This window comes from Stigmatopora argus, chromosome 1 (genome assembly GCF_051989625.1).
Source record: "Stigmatopora argus isolate UIUO_Sarg chromosome 1, RoL_Sarg_1.0, whole genome shotgun sequence".
NCBI classification, from domain to species: Eukaryota; Metazoa; Chordata; class Actinopteri; order Syngnathiformes; family Syngnathidae; genus Stigmatopora; species Stigmatopora argus.
The window spans coordinates 9,408,856-9,429,899 of NC_135387.1; the positions used below are offsets into that span (position 1 = coordinate 9,408,856).

A 21,044-nucleotide genomic window follows, 5' to 3' on the forward strand; every position below is an offset into this window, starting at 1 on the left:
AAAGAAAAGCTCCAAATTTCCCGTCCTTTTATTGTGTTTTGTTGGAGAACTTGTTAAGACCCTGACTGACGTCCCTTCCTAAGGGGACAACTCATGCACATACAAACTCTTATACACTCACACGTCCACTCAGTGAAACTGCTCAGGGCCATTGTTGGCTTTGATTGATGCGTAGACTGTGTTGTTTTACCTTGTTTTGTCGCTGGACTTTTGGTCGCCGGGCTTTTGGTCGCCGGACGTTTGGTCGCCGGTTGCTTGGGTCCGGGCGACCAAACGTTCGCGACCAAACGTCTGGCGACCAAAAGTCCGGCGACCAAAACTCCGGCGACCAAACGTCTGGTCACGGTCTGAGTCGCTAAAAGTGTGCATTGGGTGTACCTTGTGCCGCTGGCCCCATCTGCTCAGCGGATGGAGAGGGAGGAGGGGAGGGAGGCAAATTGGCTGAGTCATCCACTGTGGAGGGAGAGAGAGACACACACACTGACAGGACACAGGCGGGAGGAAGTCAATGAAAAGGCTGTGCTAAGGTGCGAATCAGGATTTTTTTTCTCAGATTCCACCAGAGAGCGAGGTGAGACACTAATATCAGCGATGGCACGATACAACGATCACAAGTAGCGACAGACGCAGCGCCATTGGACTGGCCAAAGCAGACCACCTTAATACCTGTTGCACTGGGATGCGCAGGTGCCCCACCGTGGTAACCATTCTCCCCATAGCCGTAGGCAGAGTAGCCGTTCTCGCCGTTCTCTTGGCCGTTGGAGGCCCAGTGCTCCTGTGGCTGATGACTGTCTGCCATGTCTGCCTGCTGGGACAACGGGGAGGGGATGGTCCACCTGCAAATGGGGAAACAGATCTATTGACACCAGTAAGAACAGGCTTTCCCCAAATGATTTTGTGTAATATAACACATTTTAACTCTTTTGTTATTGACTTACAGTAAATCAACTATGGGCAGAAGATGCTCTCTCAGGGGATAGCAATGTTTAGATTTTGCTGATGAACTTGCTTTGTTCTCCCTGTACCCAGCAAATGCAAGGAACAGGAAATTCGAAATGCTTCTAAAAGCAAATCATTACGAATCAAGGGCAGCACGTGGCTAGAGCGCAGAAGGTAAAAGGAATCAGGACCGGTCCAAGAAAAAAAAGAAGGGATGACGGGACAAAATGCTTTGATTTAGAACCTGCAGGGTGTAAAGCTGGGTTTACTTTCTCGCAGCCATCACTGCGACAACACTGCACGCAATTTACCTTCCCACTCGAATGTAACGTAAGCCGGAGATGTCACTATGGCCGCTTCCAGCTAGCACAATTCTCACACCATGAATTTGCACACTTTCATGCATTTTGTTGCGTTTACTGCTGATATCATAAAGATGCAGTTTCGCTACACTGTAATGTATGCCTTTTTCTTCACAAAATAAATGAAGTAGCATTTGTGATTAGGTGTCAGCTTCCAGATTAAATATGCAAAATAATTGGAAATAAGGGTGGCCTCACAGTTCTGAGGTCCTGGGTTCCAATCCAAGTCGATCCTCCTGTGTGGAGTTTGCATGTTCTCCCCGACCATGCGTGGGTTTAATAATAATAATAATAATCGGACATAGGCTTTGTCATCATCATTGACTCGACAAAAGCCTAATTGTCATCATACCCAGCTGCGTATGACGAAGTTGGTAAATTCAGGGCTGGATAGGCTCCAGCACCCCCCGCGAACCTTTAGCGGTTTAGAAAATGAAAAAAATGAATTGGAAATAATTCACCTTTGTGCCATAAAAAAAGCTAAAACCATTAGAAGAGAGGTGTGACCATTTGTTTAATCAAATGCATTTGCGTGAGTCCCATTACCAGTTTTGACACGTATGCAAACATCTTGACAATACAGCATGTATGTATGTAGTATTAGAATGCGCTGGTGCAGAAAAACCAACAAGCACACCCTTTCACAAATGATAGCCAGACCAAGTCCAATAAAGGTCCAGGAAATACTCCAGGCTGTCTCAACCCTGCCGAATTTCATAAACCCAAATCATAATCCTGCAATTTAATGTGCAGTGCTTTATAGCACAGCAAGGAACGATCCATTAGAAAAATCAACAATATACTGTATTCAAATGAAGCAAGGGGAAACGTCATTTTTTTTTTAGGGCCAATGAGTGGTAACCAATTCCCATAGGTTCACTTTCCAGTACCACTTCCTTGCAATTAACTTATGCTAGTGACCATATTCACCACCATGGTCTTTTGCTGATACAACAAAATTGGGGTGCGAGTTCAATTTTGTGCTATCACAAAAATGTCTTAAATAAAAGCTATGTGAACCTGGCTAAACTATGTGACATTTCACCTGTTGCCATGGAAATCTTTATGCCCTCACATGACCGGATCTAGGTACTATTAAAGCATTCGCATGCTTAAATTAGCTTTAAACCTGATTCGGCAGTCAGACAGGCAGGTATCCTCCTTTTCTTTCTGGTCACGCATGTCCCCGGCAGCACTCAACCTTACCTTCCTGACCGCCGTATCCCTAATCCAACGTCACCTCCCTCCCCCACAACTCCACCCTGATCTGGGTCACCCGTCGTGCTTCCACACTGTGCTGCCGACGTTGGAATGTCACCATCTATTTAGTGAGGAATCTCTGGCAGTGTGTCTCAGTAGGCCATCCTTACTTTAATCCTTGCGCATGAAGCAGCTTGGTCTGGGATTTCAGGAGTGAGTGCCATACTTAGATGAGACAGTTATTGATCATTTCAAATATTTTTCCCAGCATTTTGTGTTCCACAGATACTTTGAGTTAGGATGTCTCAAATAAATGTTTATGCCCCCGACTCCAAGTCGTTGATTTTGATGATCTTGAGGACCTGCCAAATCGAAGTCCTGATCCGAGACCACGGACATGTATTAATACAAAAAAACAAAGAACAACCAAAAAACTGCCTATGTCCAAATGTTTTATTGCAACACGATAGCTATAAAAAGAGATTCATGCAGCAATGGTTTAAACGATGTTAAGATACTGTAATTTTCTGAATATGTCGCTACTTTTCCACACCCTTTGAACCTTGCTGCATGTTGCAGTGTAGCTATTTGAGGGATTTTCAATTACATACATGATTTAAATTTTCAATATCTCATAAACAATGTGAAACCTGTAGTGCAGTGCTACCTACAGTATAGACAAATATGAACAAATACAATTTTCTTGTCATTTGATGGGTGAAGTTTAAAGTCAGGTCTGAAAATTATGTTTTATAAAAATACCTTTTTGTGCACTCAGTTGTAAAGCACATGATATGTTTGAAAAGTCCTTCTTAAATAAAAAAAACCCAAAATAAAACAAAAAACATTTAATTTACCATTAGCTGTTTTCAGTCATTTGCCTTGTTTACCATGGTGTGTTCTCTGGGAAGGTCGGAGCCTACATACGGTTGTGTTACTTATTGTAATCTTTTTGCATTGTATTTCCTTAGTTTACTTTCCAACTTGGGTGTGCTGTTTTGGTTGTACTTGGCGTAGATATTCCGATAACTTAGTTATTACTTTTTCTGGCTGGTTGTGCCTTCTCCTTAGTTGACTTAGCAACTCCGTTGTGCTGTTTTGTTTGTTTGTTGTTATACCTCACTAATTGCATTTTTTTGCGTGCTGACTTTGTACAATAAATTTCTAATGCACTTGAAGCCTGATTTTGTGTCTGTCTTGGAAACCTAGAATAAACCAGATTATACTCCTATATTACGTACATATTTTTCTGGTTTGTCCTCTCCAACAACTTCAAACATCTACACTAAGTTTATTTTAGAATGGAGTATTGTCATAATACTGTAGTCAAGTATAACAACCACACTTTCCAAAAACTCATCTTATCGCAGACGTCACATTCAGGAAGGGAACTCTGCTGGTTTGGGTTTAATAACATCCAAACGATTAAATAAGAGCTGGGTTGGATTGGTGTAATCGTAATGGCTAGTGGCTTCCTCCTGCAACCCGTAGTTGGTTATTAGCTCCACCCACACTGATGTCAGTGTTCCCATGGTAATGCGCCTAAAGGAAGGGAGGGGCTGTTGTGGTCAGCAGAGGATGCTGGCAAGCGAGAATGATCTTTCACCATGTTATGGATACTGAAATAGGTCATTGGTTGCTCCAGGCCTTTTTGCTGACAAATGGGAGGCAATCTATTTCAATCAGTCAATGAATAAAATCAGACCTTGTTGGGTCTTTATATTGACACTGATGCATTTATTTGTCAACAGTGGCATTGATTAAATTTTAAATGAAGTTTAATGTGATTAGGCAATATTGCTGTCATTATTTTTCTTTGTCTGAGCAACCGGACTTTGGGTCTATTTTGATCAGAAAATTCCTTTCAATTTTTTTTAATTCCTTTAAAACATCGTCTGTTGACTTCCAACCAAAATGTCTTAGTCACTCAAGCAATTATGATGAGTGCGATATCCACTGCAGCTCTATATCCCTGCACCAACAAACTCCATTTACAGTAATTGATGCCCCCAAAATGCATCTGCAAGGCCTAACCCACATTGACTGTCAGGCTGAGAGCAAACACATTGTTAGCGTGTTAATTATAGACAAAAAGAGAAGAGATTTCAGAGCGATGGCTGCATTTAGCCACTCACACGCGCGGATAGTTTCCTGTCGTGCAGCTAAAACAAAAGCCTTAAGTTAAAAGACTGCAGGAAAAGACCACTTTCTGCCGGTCATAAATATATTCTTGTTATGCAAGCAAGACTCCTCCCAATTTCCCGTCTTGATGAATGGCACTACTAATCTGGCAGCTACTTATGAGTCATGGGAAAAGCGAGTGTGAACAGTAGTGCAACATATACCGTCTGGCGGTGAGCCAGACTCCCCCCCACGCAGAATTTAGTCTTGACTAAAATAACTTCACAAAATGGGACAAAATGCCAGGAGACCTTGTGCAAGACTTACAGACTTCTCTGAGTAGGAGGTTGCAATCCTAATGACAAACAGATGCATTTCCTTGACAACAAATGTGACAAATATAAGGAGAAGGGAATCCTCTCATGAGTCATAACAACATGTACGAAAATGTATAGAGTGAAACTCCGATATTCGTTGGGGATTCAAAAACTACCAAAATAAACAATCGACACAAAAAGGTTTAGAGTGTGTACTATGACCGCGTAAAGAGGCCACAAGACGGCAAGAATGACTTTTGTCTAAATAAAGCTTCTCAACTCATGTCAACAGTTCCATGGCGCCAAGCTGATATTCAAAGCAATAGTGATGTTTCAGAGTGCACGCTGTCCACTCGTTACATCACCCTTGGTGAATCTAAAAACCGTGTGGCGAGAAAATATTTTCTATTCTCGCTAGGCTGGCAAAGAGGAAATTTGACAGATGAAAATTTTCCCGTGTTAAAGACATTATTTAAAAGTCCTCTTAGGGGTCTCAGCATAAACACATCAAACAGCCCCACAAATATCCACACGGCCAGTATCACATATGATTGGCTAAAGTATTAAGAAAATAAAACCTACCAATTCAATCGAATTGCATATATTTGCTAGTGCCAGAAATGTAGTCAGAGTTAGCATTTAACCTCAATGATATTAAATAGAAAAACAAAATAGAAACGCAAATGAAAAATATGGCCAAAAAAACAACAACTAAATTTCGAAAACTTTTCGGCACCTGAGAGATTAAAAAAACTGCAAACGACTGAATTTTCCCCCATATTAAAAAAAGTAAAGCATGATGAATTGGTGGACAAGTGGTTAGCGCGTCAGCCTCACAGTTCTGGGGTCAAGGGTTCAATCGCAGGTCGGTCCTCACTGGATGGAGTTTGCATGTTCTCCCTGGGCTTAAGTGGGTTTTCTCCAGGTACCTGGTTTCCACCCACCTCCCAAAAACATTCAGGGTAGGCTGGTTCAACACTCTAAATTGCCCTTAGGTATGAGTATGAATGGTTGTCCATCTCCTTGTGCCCTGCGATTGGCTGGCCACTGATTCAGTGTCCCTCGCCTGGTGTCCGTAATCAGCTGGGATATGCTGCAGCACCCCCCACGACCCTTGTGAGAATAAGTGGTTCCGAAAATGAATGAATGAATGCTGTATTGGTAATATCATGAAACTCGTCATGAAATGTTATTGTACTTCATCACACTTAAATATGGTGAGAAGGCTGGACACAATTAAGCAGCTTCATTTGAATCAGCATATTTGTGAAAGTGCAGTGTGAGCTTACCGGACTGGAAGAGCTGCTAGCACTGACTGTGCTGAAGCGTCTGCTTGGACGTGCCCTTTAAAAAGCAGGAAATCCATTTTAGGAAAACACAAGGAATTGTTGCAAAATCTCAACAATTAACAAACATTTTCAGCATGTTTATTTTTTTGTGTTGCTGTGCAAATATCACACATTCATTTACTGCTACAATTTTTGTTATCAAAAACCTTTTAAGCACAAGCACGAGTGGCAACAAAGGCACCAATGAGTCCATGGGCTGTGCGCACATGCCATTTCCTGGCAAATTCATACAGAAGGCTCCCTTCTACTAGTTAAATCCTGTGTATAATTTCACAATTAAATAATCATCCCTGTAACAATTTTAAAAAATGGGCTACGAGGATGTATAGATGCTGGCCTTTACTACATAACTACATAGTTTCAAGACTATCAGTTTATTAATGACTAAGGAGTAAGACTTCAATGTTAGAAGACGCAAAGAAGAACAACTTGAGTGGTGCCTTGACAGGACTTCTGCCTGTCATAAATTGACCAATAGATGATGTGGTTTCATTGTCAGTAGACACCCAGTCATACTATAGTGACGTGCAAAGTTTATTGATCACAATAGATGAAAGCAAAAACTTCCTGAGGTTCTTTTACGACTTTTTTTAAGCGATTTTAGTCATTAAAACAAGCCCAAATGTTCACCTAGTGATTACAAGTGTCACCACTCAGTCTGCCAACGGCATGGAGTCCACAGTTGTTATGATAATTTGTGAAGTTCTTGGAACAGCCCATTGTGGCTGCGCGAGGGTGATGATTTAGAGCAGGGGTCACCAAACTACGGCCCGCGGGCCGGATACGGCCCGCCGGCACATTTGGACCGGCCCTCTGAACAATACCAGAGACGCTATCGGAATTTTTTTTTTATTTTTATTTTTTTTAAATTTTTTTTTTAATTTTTTCGGGGGGATGCGGCCCGCTGGCACATTTGGACCGGCCCTCTGAACAATACCAGAGACGCTATCGGATTTTTTTTCCTATTTGGCCTTGAAGACTGGGACATTTTAATCTTGTGTTTGGTTCATTGCACCCCTGCTGAGCCCACAAATCATCCCAGTGAAGCGGGGCTTCGCATTGCTTCTTTGGTGACACGCGCGGGGAGAGTGTTTCCCTTTGATGCATGCGGGCACATCCACCGTTGCATGCACGAGCAGTGTTACCGAGACATCTGGACGATCGCAGGTGAGGGCGGAGCCCTGGGACCATCGCGGACTATTCAAGCATATTAAAACTGCAACCTGTTTGAGAATGGAATAATGGCGAAAAAGTTAGGTGAGAGAAAAATTGATTCAGAATGCAGGATATTTAACCTGGAGTGGACAAACGATTATTTTTTTGTTCAATGCAAAGAAAAGGCTGTTTGTCTCATTTGTCAAGAGACGGTGGCGGTATTCAAAGAATACAATCTTTGCCGACACTATGAATCCCGTCACAAAGACAAGTACGATAGATTGCAAGGCCAAATACGAGCAGACAAACTCTCAAAGCGAAAAAGTGGACTACTATCTCAGCAGAACCAGGCATCCGTTCGGGCCAGCTTTTGGGTTGCTAAATTGATAGCAAGCAGCGGTAAGCCTTTCACTGACGGAGAGTTTGTTAAGAAATGTATGGATACTGTCGCGGAGGAGGTGTGTCCCGAGAAGAAAGATGCATTTAATGCCGTAAGTCTGTCGGTGAGTACAATGACCAGACGCGTTGAAGAAATCGGGAGTAATGTATATGCCCAGCTGCAGCAGAAGACGAAATAATTTGACTTTTTTTCATTAGCACTGGCTGAAAGCACGGACGTGCAAGACACAGCGCAACTGCTCATTTTTATTCGTGGAGTTAGCGCAAACTTTGAGATTTGCGAGGATCTGGCAGCCCTCCAAAGTCTCAAAGGGACTACAACGGGAGAGGATATTTTTGACAAAGTGTGCCAAACCATGGAGAAGTTGGACCTGGACTGGTCAAAGCTAGCTAGCATCACGACTGACGGGGCTCCTAGCATGGTGGCCGAAACTCCCGGTCTAATAATGGGACGCATGAACCGGGAGTTGGAAAAAAGGGGTCTCACCGCCCCGCTACGAGTCCACTGCCAAATTCACCACCAAGCACTGTGCTGCAAAATGTTGACGTGGGATTCTGTAATGACGGTTGTGGTGTCGTGCATAAACTTCAGAGCAAAGGGAGAAGATTGTGCATGGCACAACAGAAAGTTAATGTTCCATGGCTTTTTCTGTTACAAACTGACACCGGCCCCCCATCAGAGAAGGGAAAAGTTATGTGGCCCTCACAAGAAAAAGTTTGGGGACCCCTGATTTAGAGCTTAAGACACATTTGCGCATTTCCTCTCTTTTGGGACGATCAAGATGTCGCTCAATGAATGTTCTCTTGGGGTTACCAGAGAGCGAATAGAAAACATGATTCCCAAGAGTAAATAGTTTGACTGGTATATTTTGGCTTTTCGTGCCTGTATGGCCAAAGAGAAAAGGAAGTCAAACAGGAAATACTATTTGATCCAAATCTAGTGCAAATATGACAGAAACATAAACATGGTGGTCAAGGGTAATGGATACTGCTTGCATATTATCAAATCCTAAATATTGAAGATTTTTCTGGAACATCTAATTTGTGAGCAAAGTTGTCAGCTGCAGTTTTGTTAACAGATACTGATAATGGCTTATCAATTCCTCATTAACTCCAAAGCACGACTTTTAAGCTCCTTGGTTTGAAACCGCATGACTGCAAAGTTAAACAAACATGCACTTCCGCTCAACTCCCTGGGAACGAAAAACGGCAATTTTTGCTTCCCATGTTGATTCAGTCTTGCTCTCCTGCAGCAAAGCACACGAGGATATGAGGGGCAACAAGCGGGTAGGGTGGGAGGCCAGGGCTGGATTTTCGAGAAGGGCCTAATCCTCAGATTTGACTTGATCATTGGAGACGCAGGAAATGAATCTGAGCAGCTTGATAAACCTCATATGCCAACATCTCTCTGTGTGGAGCTTTTGAGCCGTGTTCCAAATCTTGATTTAAAATGAAACATACTATATGTGACATGAAAACAAGAATCGTTGTACTTTTTGTATGTTAAAAAACAGCACACTATCACAGGGGCAAAAGTACTAAAGCAGAAATAGGCAGACATTTTTTTTTTTTAAATTGAATAAAAAATGGCATTTTGTTCCTCTACAGTGCATGTGTTCACTGCCCTGGCACACCTTTGCACAGAAGCATGGATGTTTAATGTTAAACATTAATTATGCGGTGCACATAATAAACAGTAGTTCCATTTTCCCACTTTGAATTGTGGGCTGGTCTGCTGTGTAAATATTAAATATTTAATCTGTGAGAGCCAGAGTTTGTGGACTTGAGTCACATGACAAAATGAAGTCCACAATTTTTCTCTTTCAAGAGTCGACCTCACATCACCTTGGTTTGTATGAGACTCAGCATAACTAAGAGTTGACTTCATGACCTGACAGAATTGCCTAGTTGCAGTTGGAAATATTACAATTTAACAATTTTTCTCTCTCAGATAAAGACAGGTCCAAAGATCCATTTGATATAAGATATTTTAAGCAATTCTGTGGGCAAAACCAGGCAAATTTGGCAACCCGCTAGTAGGTTGAGACTGAGAACAGGGGCCACTGAATGAGGCCTCTGCCATAATTAAGCTCTTAATAAAACATTTGAATTCAAAGACTAGCTAAAAATATACAGCTTACAAAAGAGAGAACGGCAACATGCAATGTTTTCGACTCAAGAATATTAGACAAAATTATGACAGTAACTGTAAAACCCAAATACAATTTGGAAATCTCATCTCATTTTCTGAACTGCTTTATCCTAATTAGTGTCGCGGGGGGTACTGGAGCCTATCCCAGCTGACTCCGGGCCAGAGCCGGGGGACACCCTGAATCGGTGGCCAGCCGATGGCAGGGCAAATTTTGAAATTAACTCTTATTTATGACGTACATTTAGGTGAATTTGTCCATTTTTGTTGGAGATATCAAGTGCTAGCTAGCAACACCTCCATCCAACTATCCAATTTGTATATATAAAACTGACACACAGATAAAAGCAGCAATGTTGACTCCAAAATAACATTCCTCCCTTGAGCGGGATTCACTTTATGACAGCTATGCCTTGACTCGCCGTCACTACCAGGAGCCTAGCAGCAATCTGCTGCTACCCACCAACAGCCCACATGCCATCATCGACATTCATCACGTCACTGTCACCATTCTAAATATTGCATGGAGCCAAGAAAACTGAGTCAAAGACAAGGTGTTGCTCGCACAATTGTTCCATTGGAAATGTATACAGTACATTAAAAATAAGGTGAAGCAGAAAATCTCCTTTGAAGACTTTCCAGAATGTATCTGTATGTTCTAATTTTACAAGGTCAGGGATTGGCTCATAATGGTAGTTGTATTTCATTCTAATCTAAATGTTTTTAATGGGGCTGAGGTCTGGATGTTCATGTTCTTTTCACACAAAACTTATCAATCATTACTGTCATCTTACAATGTATTCATACTCATTACATTTACAAATTATCGGTGCAATGAATTGCCACCTCTTAAGCAATCTCTTAGTAGATGCTATTATGGGATAGTAATTCCTGATTTTTGTGTTGGGGGAGGGAATGACACTAAAAAAGATAAGATGAAAAGGGTAATGCAAACAGAAATGGTAGCGCAACCAGTATTGGGGGATGGGAGCGGCAATAAATATCAATGGCACTAGTTGGTAGCTGAATGAATTCAGCCTAAAGATGACTGCTATCCAAGAAATTTTAAAATCATTTTTTTTTCAAAGTCATGAGATTCAATTTTGAGGTTTGACAACTGAACATGAAATATGACTCGGAACATTTACATTGATTTCTTCAGCTTGTCAGCATCATGAAGAAAGCTGAATAATTCCTCCCTCCTGAACCTCATTTGCAGTCACCACCAAACGTGGCAATGAGACAAAGACGGGGCGGAAGAAGGGGGGTAGAAAACAGGGGCCATACGGGGCCAGACATGGAGGCATCGTTCAACGCTCATTAATAGGAAAGGAAAGGAAAAACATTCATAGTCTTTAGCTATTTGTGAAGCCTTTCTCGGAAAAAAAAACAGACTATATTTAGATTTACCCCCACACCCTCACGTCAATAGCTTTGTCCACAGGGTTTACTGCTATGACAAGAGGTCAAAGGTCAAAATTATGGGCAAATATATTAAGTCAGTGCCAGTCAATATACACTACGTCAGTGTTTCCTGATCTTTATAGAGACATGGCCAATTTTCACTAAACAAACGATTCCACAAAAAAACACTGGTTTTATACTGCAATAATGAGATTCTCCCCACATTTTCCCCCCCAAAGGCTTACTTGGTGTGCGAGCTGGGCTTGTTTAGATGAACCCAAAGCTATTATTGATGATGATGCAAGTTGTTAGTAAACTTTTGAGAATCTTTCATGACATGCCAAAGGAAAGGAGGATGGTCCCGGGAAGTGACAATATTCCTGCCATCACCACTGAATCTCCCCCATGGGCCACATGCTGACAAATCAAATTAAGCCAGGTCTGACATTGACCTGCATTAAAATTGTTGAAACAAGATAAGCTCCAGATGGATTTCCCCCAGTTTTCAAGAAGCAATATTTAAGATTCCGAAAGATCCATTAACACAATTTTGTTCAACTTTAAAAGTTCTCATTCTATTTGGACATGTTAATGCCTTTGGCAGGACTTTGACCTTGCAATCGGCTGCCTTAGCAGATGTGTGGCAATAAAAAAGAGGTGGTTAAGCCTTCAATCATCCCACGTCTTGCAGGCTAATTCATGCATTTCTTGCTGTTTAATAAAAAGAAATGACAAATTGCATTACAAAAATCTAATTTAATGAATTAAAACTCCTTGTTGAAAGGTTACTAGCCACTCAAATACTTAATTTTATTTGGCACATAATTGTCTTGAATGTCACATAATGAATGATCAACAACTGCGCAAAAGCTAAGATGTTACAGGCTAAATGTCTGTGTTGCTCAGTCGTGCCAAGGTCACACACATGCGCCATTTAACAGGCCTCGACGCATATTTTTTTCATTGTGATCACTGCATTTTATTTTCATTAACAGAGGTAGCAACGCTTTTAGGCATGCGCGTACGTGTACTGTACGTGTGTGTGTGTGTGTGTTTGTGTATACCAGAGGTCTCCAAACCGGTCCCCGAGGGCCACTGTGGGTGCAGGTTTTTGTTCCAACCGATCCAACACAAACAGTTTAACCAATGAGGTTTCTGCTGTAAAAAGAAGCACCTGACTGCAAACTACTGATTGCACTTCGAGGATACCAGATTGGTGGAAAGGTTTCCTCTTACAGGTTGGAACGAAAACCTGTACTCACTGCGGCCCTTTCTGGAATAGTTTGGGGACCACTGCTGTAAACACAGATGCAAACCATACCAATATATATACACAGTTTGAAAAAAAGCTCTGCATATAGTACCCCATATATTATGTTCAGCCATCCATTAATCCACCACTCCATCCATCCACCCATACATGCATCACTGGACAAAAATGAGGACACTATTAAAATGCTGTACCTTTTGTGGTATTTGACCCATTTTCTTTTTCTGAAAAAATATGCTCTAAATGCAGTGGGGTGTGGCCTTGCATTCTAAACACACCCAGTGCTAAATCCAAACACAGCTACTGTGTGAGAGTTAAATTCACAACTTCCAGGAACACTGCCTCTCTATCAGCTCCCGTCACACCTCCTGGTTCCCTGTCTGGACCTTTGGTGTGATTAAATATTACAGGAATTCATACACAATCTCACACAAACAAACAAAAAGAAACTTGTGATGTTTGACCAACTGGGACGGTTGTCAATATGCCTGTGTGTCTCAGTGGAATCTGCTTTCAATTAGCAGCCACACAGGAAGCGACAATATCTGAGCACCTTTCCCTAAATGCTGTGGTTCATGGAAATGATATAAAGCGGCGAGCAACATCCATTCTGTTTAATAAGCGTGAAAAATCCTTTTTCAAATGTGCTATAAAGCTAAGACTAGACAGTACTTATTTCCAAGGCTACACCTGGTTCATATGAAAGAGATTGTAATCTTACATGTACGTGTACTAATCTGTACTAGGTGTGTACTACACATTTCATACACTATACAACCAACAAACTTTGCTTGCAAAAGGAGTACAGATTACCGAGACGCAATTATTTAACACCATCAGCAGCAAACATGCATGGCAAATGATCTATATGTGCAGGAAGCAGCAACAGTAAGTGCAATTAGCCTAAGTGATAATGCAGTAGACAGCTGTAGGCTGCGCAGCAATCTGGTCATGGTGGATGAGAGATATCAGGATTGTTTCCTGGGAATCTCTCGCCCCTTTCCATTATGAGGGTGGTGTCATGGATGAAGTCATTAAGCATACTACTCAGAGTGGCTTTGCTTTAATGGCCTGATGTTTTTTGTGAGGACGACTTCTTGCCCTTGGACGAGGCTCCGGAGTGAGATCATTCTTCATTAGCTTGTTAAATGTAAGCCGTATTTATGAGATATGCAGTGCATTTATTTCAACTATTATATTACATTGTAAATTTTAACTGTATGATAAACAACATGGCTTCTTTGCTCTTTAAGTACATGCTTAATAACCAAGTGTAAAATACAAGAGAATAGCAAAACCAAGTGTGCGGATTTCCACATTCAACACCATATGAGCACAGTTTCAACATTGCACATAATATGAAATAGTAAATACTGTAAGTAATAAAAATGTTCTGGAATATAGGAATATATATAAAGAAATATAATTAAACAAGGCGCTGATTCAGTTCCATTGCACACAAATTAATATTAAAATTGTGACAATATAACAGTTCTTGATAAGTACATCAAATATATACACCAAACTGCAAAGCATAGCTAAATACTGGGTACACTTAAAATAATTTTAGTCATTTCCATCACCAATTTACTTAGTGAATCACTGATAAACTGCCTGACCCCCTAAGTAAAAGTAGTGGCACTCATACAAGTGGGGTAGGTACTTTTGGGATGTAGAAAATAAATCACATCCACTTCAATTGATCAGCGCTCAGGCAGGAAAGTGGCTGTTAGTGCCAAGCTCCTTTGCACTCTAACTGAGGATTTACCACATCAGATGGGTGCAATAAGAAGGAAAACATTCAGAGGGGTAAGGGAGGAAGTTAAGGCCGTTCATGTTTCCTGGCCCTTGGGGGCCATTGTGGCATCATGCAGCCTTCCTCAGGGGTGGAAAGCAGATGGCAGGTGATTAGCATGCAAAGCTGGCAGGGGGTCTCTCTCTGCCTGTCTCTATACAGGACATTCAGAAGGGACACAAATCAATAATTGGCATGCCACAGAGTGTCAGCAGAAAGACAAGTGTAAAAACTGGTAGTTTTCACATTGCAACAGACATAGGTTCTCCTTTGTGAGTGAGACAGAAAGAACCCTGCACACAGTTGACAGTGAAGACTACGATCATGCTCCCGTAGACACAACTCAAAATGATAAGATCGGGTCACAGCTCAAACTCAAACTGTTTTGCCAGCATTCCCTAACACAATCCAACAGGTCCAACTATATTTCTGTTTTGAATTGTGACACAGGACATTACTCCATGAATATCTCTGGTACCTCTCTGGTAATGACATATGAACTTTGTGATTCTAGCATTTACATTTTAACACACTGAGTGGGGAAAAGAGAGAAGGTGTCCTTTCCATTGAGGTTGTTCACATCTGTCGATGCTGCAAAACAATGCCAATGGTTGCCTTTGACCAGGATTTATTAGGAGATTTAATGAGGCAAGCATAGATGGTCAAGTCCCACCAGACATCCATAAAAACCCCACCCCCATAGCCTGACAGAGGTAAAAAAGCATTTATAAAAATGAATTGAGCAGAGTCCACATTTGCAGGCTGAAAAATAGACGGTTATCACCATAGTAACCCCAATTACTGTGGCGTGTCAGGTCAAAGGTTTGGTCCCATTTGGGAGATTCCCAAGTGGAAAGAGAAAATGTGTTTTGGGGGATTTTCTGCGATTCAGTCGTGAGCAGGTGAGGAGCGTGCAGGGCTGAGAGTGCTTCACAAGGGTCATTCTTTTGAATGACAGGTTTCCATGGCAGGGGTTGCCTTGGTGATGGGGGCCCTCCATGCATTCAGAGGGCAGTGGTAAACAACACAGACAGTTTGGGACTGCAGTGAGGGGAGATGAAGGCAAATTTACATTGAAAATTTTGTAAATGGGACTAAAGCCTCTTCTTCAGATTGATATTATTGATCATTATGATAGTTATTAAGACATTTTCCCCCCAATCAAACCAGATTAATGTCCTCTTCGAAATGTCATAGACAGGACTTGGTTTCATTCATAAAACACAGTAAAAGTGGTTTATCCTGCCATTTTTGTTCCTCTGTTGTTCTGTTAGTTGTTGTACTAATGTGTTTTTTTTTGTTGGTACTGGCCCGATACAGATCTGAAGCCAGAAATATTCCTAGAGTACAAATACTGCAAAAAGTAACATAAGGATTAAATCCCAAATCATGCTTTTAGTATTAAAGTGAGCCCTGGTGGTACCTCCTCAAGAAATGGTCTGTTTACCCAATGCTTTATTAACATGATTAGTTTCTAAAGAGAAACTGTCCCACTCATATACGTATGCCTAGTGTTTGATTGTTTTACTGCCATCGCAGAGCTCGTTTGTACTGTATAAACACACAGAACCACAACATTTGATCTATTGACCGATACTGAGGACATCCCTATTCCAGACGGCCCAGGTGATAGATAGACAAAAATAGTCTGTCAAATTTGGGTCATTATCCTTACATGGAGGATTGGGTTGTCCCAATCACATTTTTGCACCCGACCTCAAGTCACCTGATTTGAACAATGTATTAAGGTGGAAAAAAGCACATTCTGATACAGTTGTGTAATTTATGACAATTGTGTTTTTCAAAAGGCAATTGCACTCCCAAACTGTTGAAATTCAGTCTTGTTACACACTTGTTTCTCCTAATGTAATAGTCCATGGGTAAAAATAATTTCAGCAAAATCTTCAAACCATAGTAAAAATCTGCGAGGAAATGAAAATCCCCAATACATCGAAGGAGTAAAATGTTAAACATGATATTGTGAGGGACATCTTTACTGCACACATTCAACAGCTGTGTTCATACGGCACCAACATTCATTGAATGCATCTGGTCCTCCATGGCCAGTTGGCTTAATCGAGCTTCTGTGTGAGGGTTTGTATAAATGTGGGGTTTTCCCAACCATCCCCAGTAAATTGAATACTGCACCCCAGCATCACCCCCATCTCAGTCAGTGGGAGGTTTAGTGTCAGGCCCTGAGAATGCATTTTCTCTGACTCCGCCGAGACTTGCCTCAACGGTATCGCATTCCAACCCATCTCCCTAATGGACGGCGTGGAAAACACACTCTCATTGAGATGTAAAGACACATAAACGCTTTGATGAACAAGTTACGGAGCTTATACTTCAACAATTGAGCTCATTCATTCCTCAAAAGCAGACCAGCGTGCGCTACATGGGAGGACATGGACCGAACAATCGTGTGGTTTAACCACCACATCTGGAAATCATAATAGTCCAGTGTTGTGTCGCAGAGACGCTAAAGGTTGGGCCAGCTGGGGTCTCCAAACTATTGGAGATCCAAGATGGTGGCGTGCACGGGTGCAGCGGCTCTATGCTCTCCAATTTGGTGTTTTTTTTCTCAATCTTATCGTTATTTACTAACATCTGTGAGGCAAACTTTTTCTACAGTCGCATACCTGTCAACCTCTGCCGATAACTGCCCTTATAAATGATTATGATTCCCCTTACAAACCCCCCAAAAAAACCTTACAAACACCGTACGAATCGTACGGTGTTTGTAAGGTCTTTTTGGGGTTTGTAAGGGGAATCATAATCATTTATAAGGGCAGTTATCGGCAGAGGTTGACAGGTATGCAGTCGCCAGGATTTAATTCACCAATTTCGTTATACGCAGCTGTGTATGATGACAATAAAGGCTTTTGATTTGATTAATAACAGGCTGATGTCTCGCAAAGTTGCGTCTCACATTAAAAAAAAGACTGGATCAGTGATGCAATGGAAATGGGTACCTTTAGATTATTAAGGCAGAAGGGGAAACAATTATTAGTTAAATGTCTTGTCAATAACATCAATAACTGATGTTTAGGAAGCAATTAAAATACATTCTGAATATGTATGGAAGTTGTGGACAACTATGGAATGGACAAAATCTTCCGAAAACATGATCTGCATGACAGAGTCATGTTAACACAGCGGGGCATATATAGCATCGGGAGGAAGCCATAACATTACCCCGAAGACGTCAACTGCACAGTTGTCAGAATTCTCTCATAGCAAATGGGGGTGTGAAACTTCTGGGGCCAAAAATTTATGATGAACTACATGTCATCAGCCTGCACGCACACAAGGACACATTCACATGCACGCCATCTCAGTGCTTCGTGAAAGCACCCATTTTTCTTTAGATGATTTAAGTACAAAGGTCTACATTTTGAGAGCTTTTAATGGAAGATAAACAGATTTTTTTGGTTTTTGGGGTGGATCTTTGTGTTTTTGAGATGAAAACACTCCTAATTGGTCTTCCAGAATCTTCCCAGCACAGATTATTAGGTGCCAATATCCGATGAAGAATGCCCCGGATGAGTGTCCTCTCTGTTGAAGGGCATCGTCCGTGAGGAATGGAATGTGACACCGGCTGTCAGCGCTCGTTTGAATGGTTGCCCGCGAGCCGGTCCATGGTCTGTGGTAACACGGGCATTGTGGTGCCAGAAACATGGGGGGAAGATTCCTTGAGCGACTGGACTACTGAAGAGACACTACTAAAGAACCTTATCGAGAACAATGACCTTAAACTCACCCAGTTTGAGTGGTTCGCACAGCTGTCTGAAGCTCTACTGTTTAAAGCTCGATTCAATACCAATTTTTGACACGCAAGAAAGAAAAAAATCATTCCTAAACTTCGTTGTTTAGTGTATGGTCAAGATTATTAGTAGAGTTTCACTTGACTAAACAAGCTAGTTGATTTGTGAAATCTGGAAGAACTCCTATCTGAGCCTTTTAGCGAGCCATATGCAGGTCAGTATATAGCTCTCCTGTGACGTATGCAGAGCAGATTAGGGCCTTCTACCAACCTTAATCATCAAATGCATCCCCTGCCAGTTTTCTTTCAACACCTATCGCGCAAAATCCAAATTAGGGACCACCAGTCAACCACTTAAGCACTGCAACTACCAAAACGATGACGTAGAAGCACCATCCACCCGAGAGAATGCACTAAAAAGCAACTGTGACTTGTCATGGATGCAAAAAAAAAACAATCAACTTGAGATTGAGGTCATTCTAAATACCTCTCTGGTGATTAGACTCAATCTGCTCCTAAAGGGGTGTGTTCTTACATGAGAAGTACATACAGTAGGTAAAACCTGAGAACCTGGATAGGGCCACACAAGGAAGTCCTCATAAGTAAGTGTTAATGCTTCTGGACCACTTCATGCCAGAAGCACACTACACAATACATACAAGCGTATGAACCATTTGGTGTCATCTGTTGTCAGTTGTAAAATCGACCCTGACATGAACCACGCAAGAATTATCACAAGCCAGCTGCTCTATAAGTACAACATCCTGTGCATGGGAATTCTTCTTTCACTGAATATCGAGGAATGTGACAATAGAGAATTGGAGGCCAGCTCGCGTTTTCACACTGGAATTTTCTTCTCTTTCGCAGTATACTTTTCACCTTATTTCGATGCATGGATAAACAAACGCAAAGTCTAGTTGAACATCTTGCCACTGCATGCAACACAATTGGCATCAACTTCATAATGGTTCTCGCTCTGATTATTAAAAAAATGCAATTGTGAAAAATCACATGTTGGGCCCAAATATCTTCAGGCAGAGAATTTCTTCAGGTGAAGAAAGTACAAATGGCTGCAAGGACAATTGGATGTGACAGGCCGGCGAGGTTGAATGAGTCCAACCTATCTTTATCCACACATCTTGATACGTAAATCCACAATGCCAAACCAGTTCAAATAATGTCTGCAACCTTATTTCGATCTCGAAAGCCAGTTTCGAGCACATTGGATGTCCTGGAGACACGCTGGTTTCAGCACCCGGCAGGCGTGGACCAGAACAAAAGGCGCCGGCCGGCTTGCGTGCAATCGCGACTGCGCAAAAATACGCGCACCGGCACCCAGCAAGCGATGCACCCATGAAGTCATAACCTGAAAGCACCTGAAAAACTGCCATTCGTCATTTTTTTCAATATCATTCAGGCAACTTCTAACCCTTCCAGCCTCCCTTCACATTGCTTCGCATATCGAACAGGATTAGTGGACAGCGACGACAGCAACAATCTTCTTAATTATTCTCCCTGCTTTTGTGACAATGGGCGAAACTTTTCCATTTTTTTAACAGCAAAAAATCTTGTATTTAGCACAACCATTCCAAAGGTTCGATTTCTTACCTGCGGGATCGAGTGGCAGTGCCGCACAAGAGGCGCGCAGTTGGGTGAAACAAGGCTGGAACTGCAGCTGACAATGAGCGCTGTTGTTAGGGCCCAGTGACCCCTCCCACAGCAAAAAAAGAGCCACCGTAATTGCAGCAATACGAACGCAAGAAGATCGAAGCAAGGCCCTCGGCAGAAGGGCGTTCCGGGAAGGCAAATCGGTGATTAAAATATGCTATTTAATCGGAAGGAATGCGGCACAATTAAGACAGCATGAATGAGTGAATGCGAGCATGCACCAAAAGCGAAATGCATGCGCGGATTGTGCACGCGGCAGGTGCGAGAGCATCAGGGTGTGGCTGTTGCAGAGGGAAGATTGACAAAGATTGACAAAAAACGGGATCCGGCGTAATGAAAAGAGGATTGGACTGCTGTTTTTTTTAGATGTTCTCGCAAATATCGATCACTATGAAGACAAATGTGGCAAGCACTTTATTCTCTAGGTTTCCTTTTAAATTAAATATTAGTCAGTCGGGCTTTGATTACACTTCTGCTGCCACCTGGTGATGGCAAATTTCCCTGAACATGCTTTTTTAGATGACGCAATAAATCATTTTCTGCCATAACAAAAATGCCATAGCATTTTGACCTGCGATGAAAATATTTTGCTGAATTCCACATGCGCTTTGCATGTTGTCACTTGTGCTTGTGTGTTTTCTTGAGATTTGCTTGCTTCTACTGCAGGGGTAGTGAAACTATGGCCCGGGAGCCACACATGGCTCTTTTGATGGGTGTGTATAGATGTCCGCTAACCTCTGAGGCAAAATATGGAAACCATTGTTGAGAGAACTGAGTTCCAAACGCATCATTAGGAGCGTCATGTCAGCATTAACACTGCCTCTAGTGCTACTTTAATTATATATATTTTTTCATTACTCTTCTACATTCTCTTCTCACTGATATTCATTGATTAGCAGTAGTGTAACAATGTTGTCAAAAGTATTAAGAGACTTTTGGTATTTTAGCAGTGGTGAAATGACTAAAATATGCACATTTTCAGGGATTTTTACTTTTAAATTCTGAGTATGGCACTCCAGGAATTACATTTGAAAATATGAATTGTTTATGGCTCTCTGTCAAAAAGGTTGCCGAGCCCTGTTCTACCGTTTTGTGCCTGACCAAAGATTTGAGTGCGACTCTACAAGTCGGTTCGCGCCCATGTGTGTCACCC

At 41.8% G+C, this 21,044-nt stretch overlaps 1 protein-coding gene across 11 annotated transcripts in view; it reads right to left on the minus strand.

The window, feature by feature from the left end:
* LOC144073691 (uncharacterized) overlaps nucleotides 1-20,187 on the minus strand; it is a 34,924-nt gene extending 14,737 nt beyond the window's left edge. For 2 of the 11 annotated variants that reach the window (XM_077599756.1, XM_077599720.1), the window contains exons 1-4: nucleotides 19,832-20,185; nucleotides 6,229-6,283; nucleotides 667-836; nucleotides 379-480 (exon numbers count right to left, since the gene is read on the minus strand). In XM_077599756.1, coding sequence (XP_077455882.1) covers nucleotides 379-480; nucleotides 667-799 — 235 coding nt within the window. In that variant the 5' untranslated portion in view covers nucleotides 800-836; nucleotides 6,229-6,283; nucleotides 19,832-20,185. Of the gene's footprint in view, nucleotides 1-378; nucleotides 481-666; nucleotides 837-6,228; nucleotides 6,284-19,831 lie in introns of all 11 variants that reach the window. The other 9 variants (XM_077599762.1, XM_077599736.1, XM_077599747.1 and 6 more) reach the window with 8 other exon arrangements.
* Between the last annotated feature and the right edge of the window lie 857 nt (nucleotides 20,188-21,044).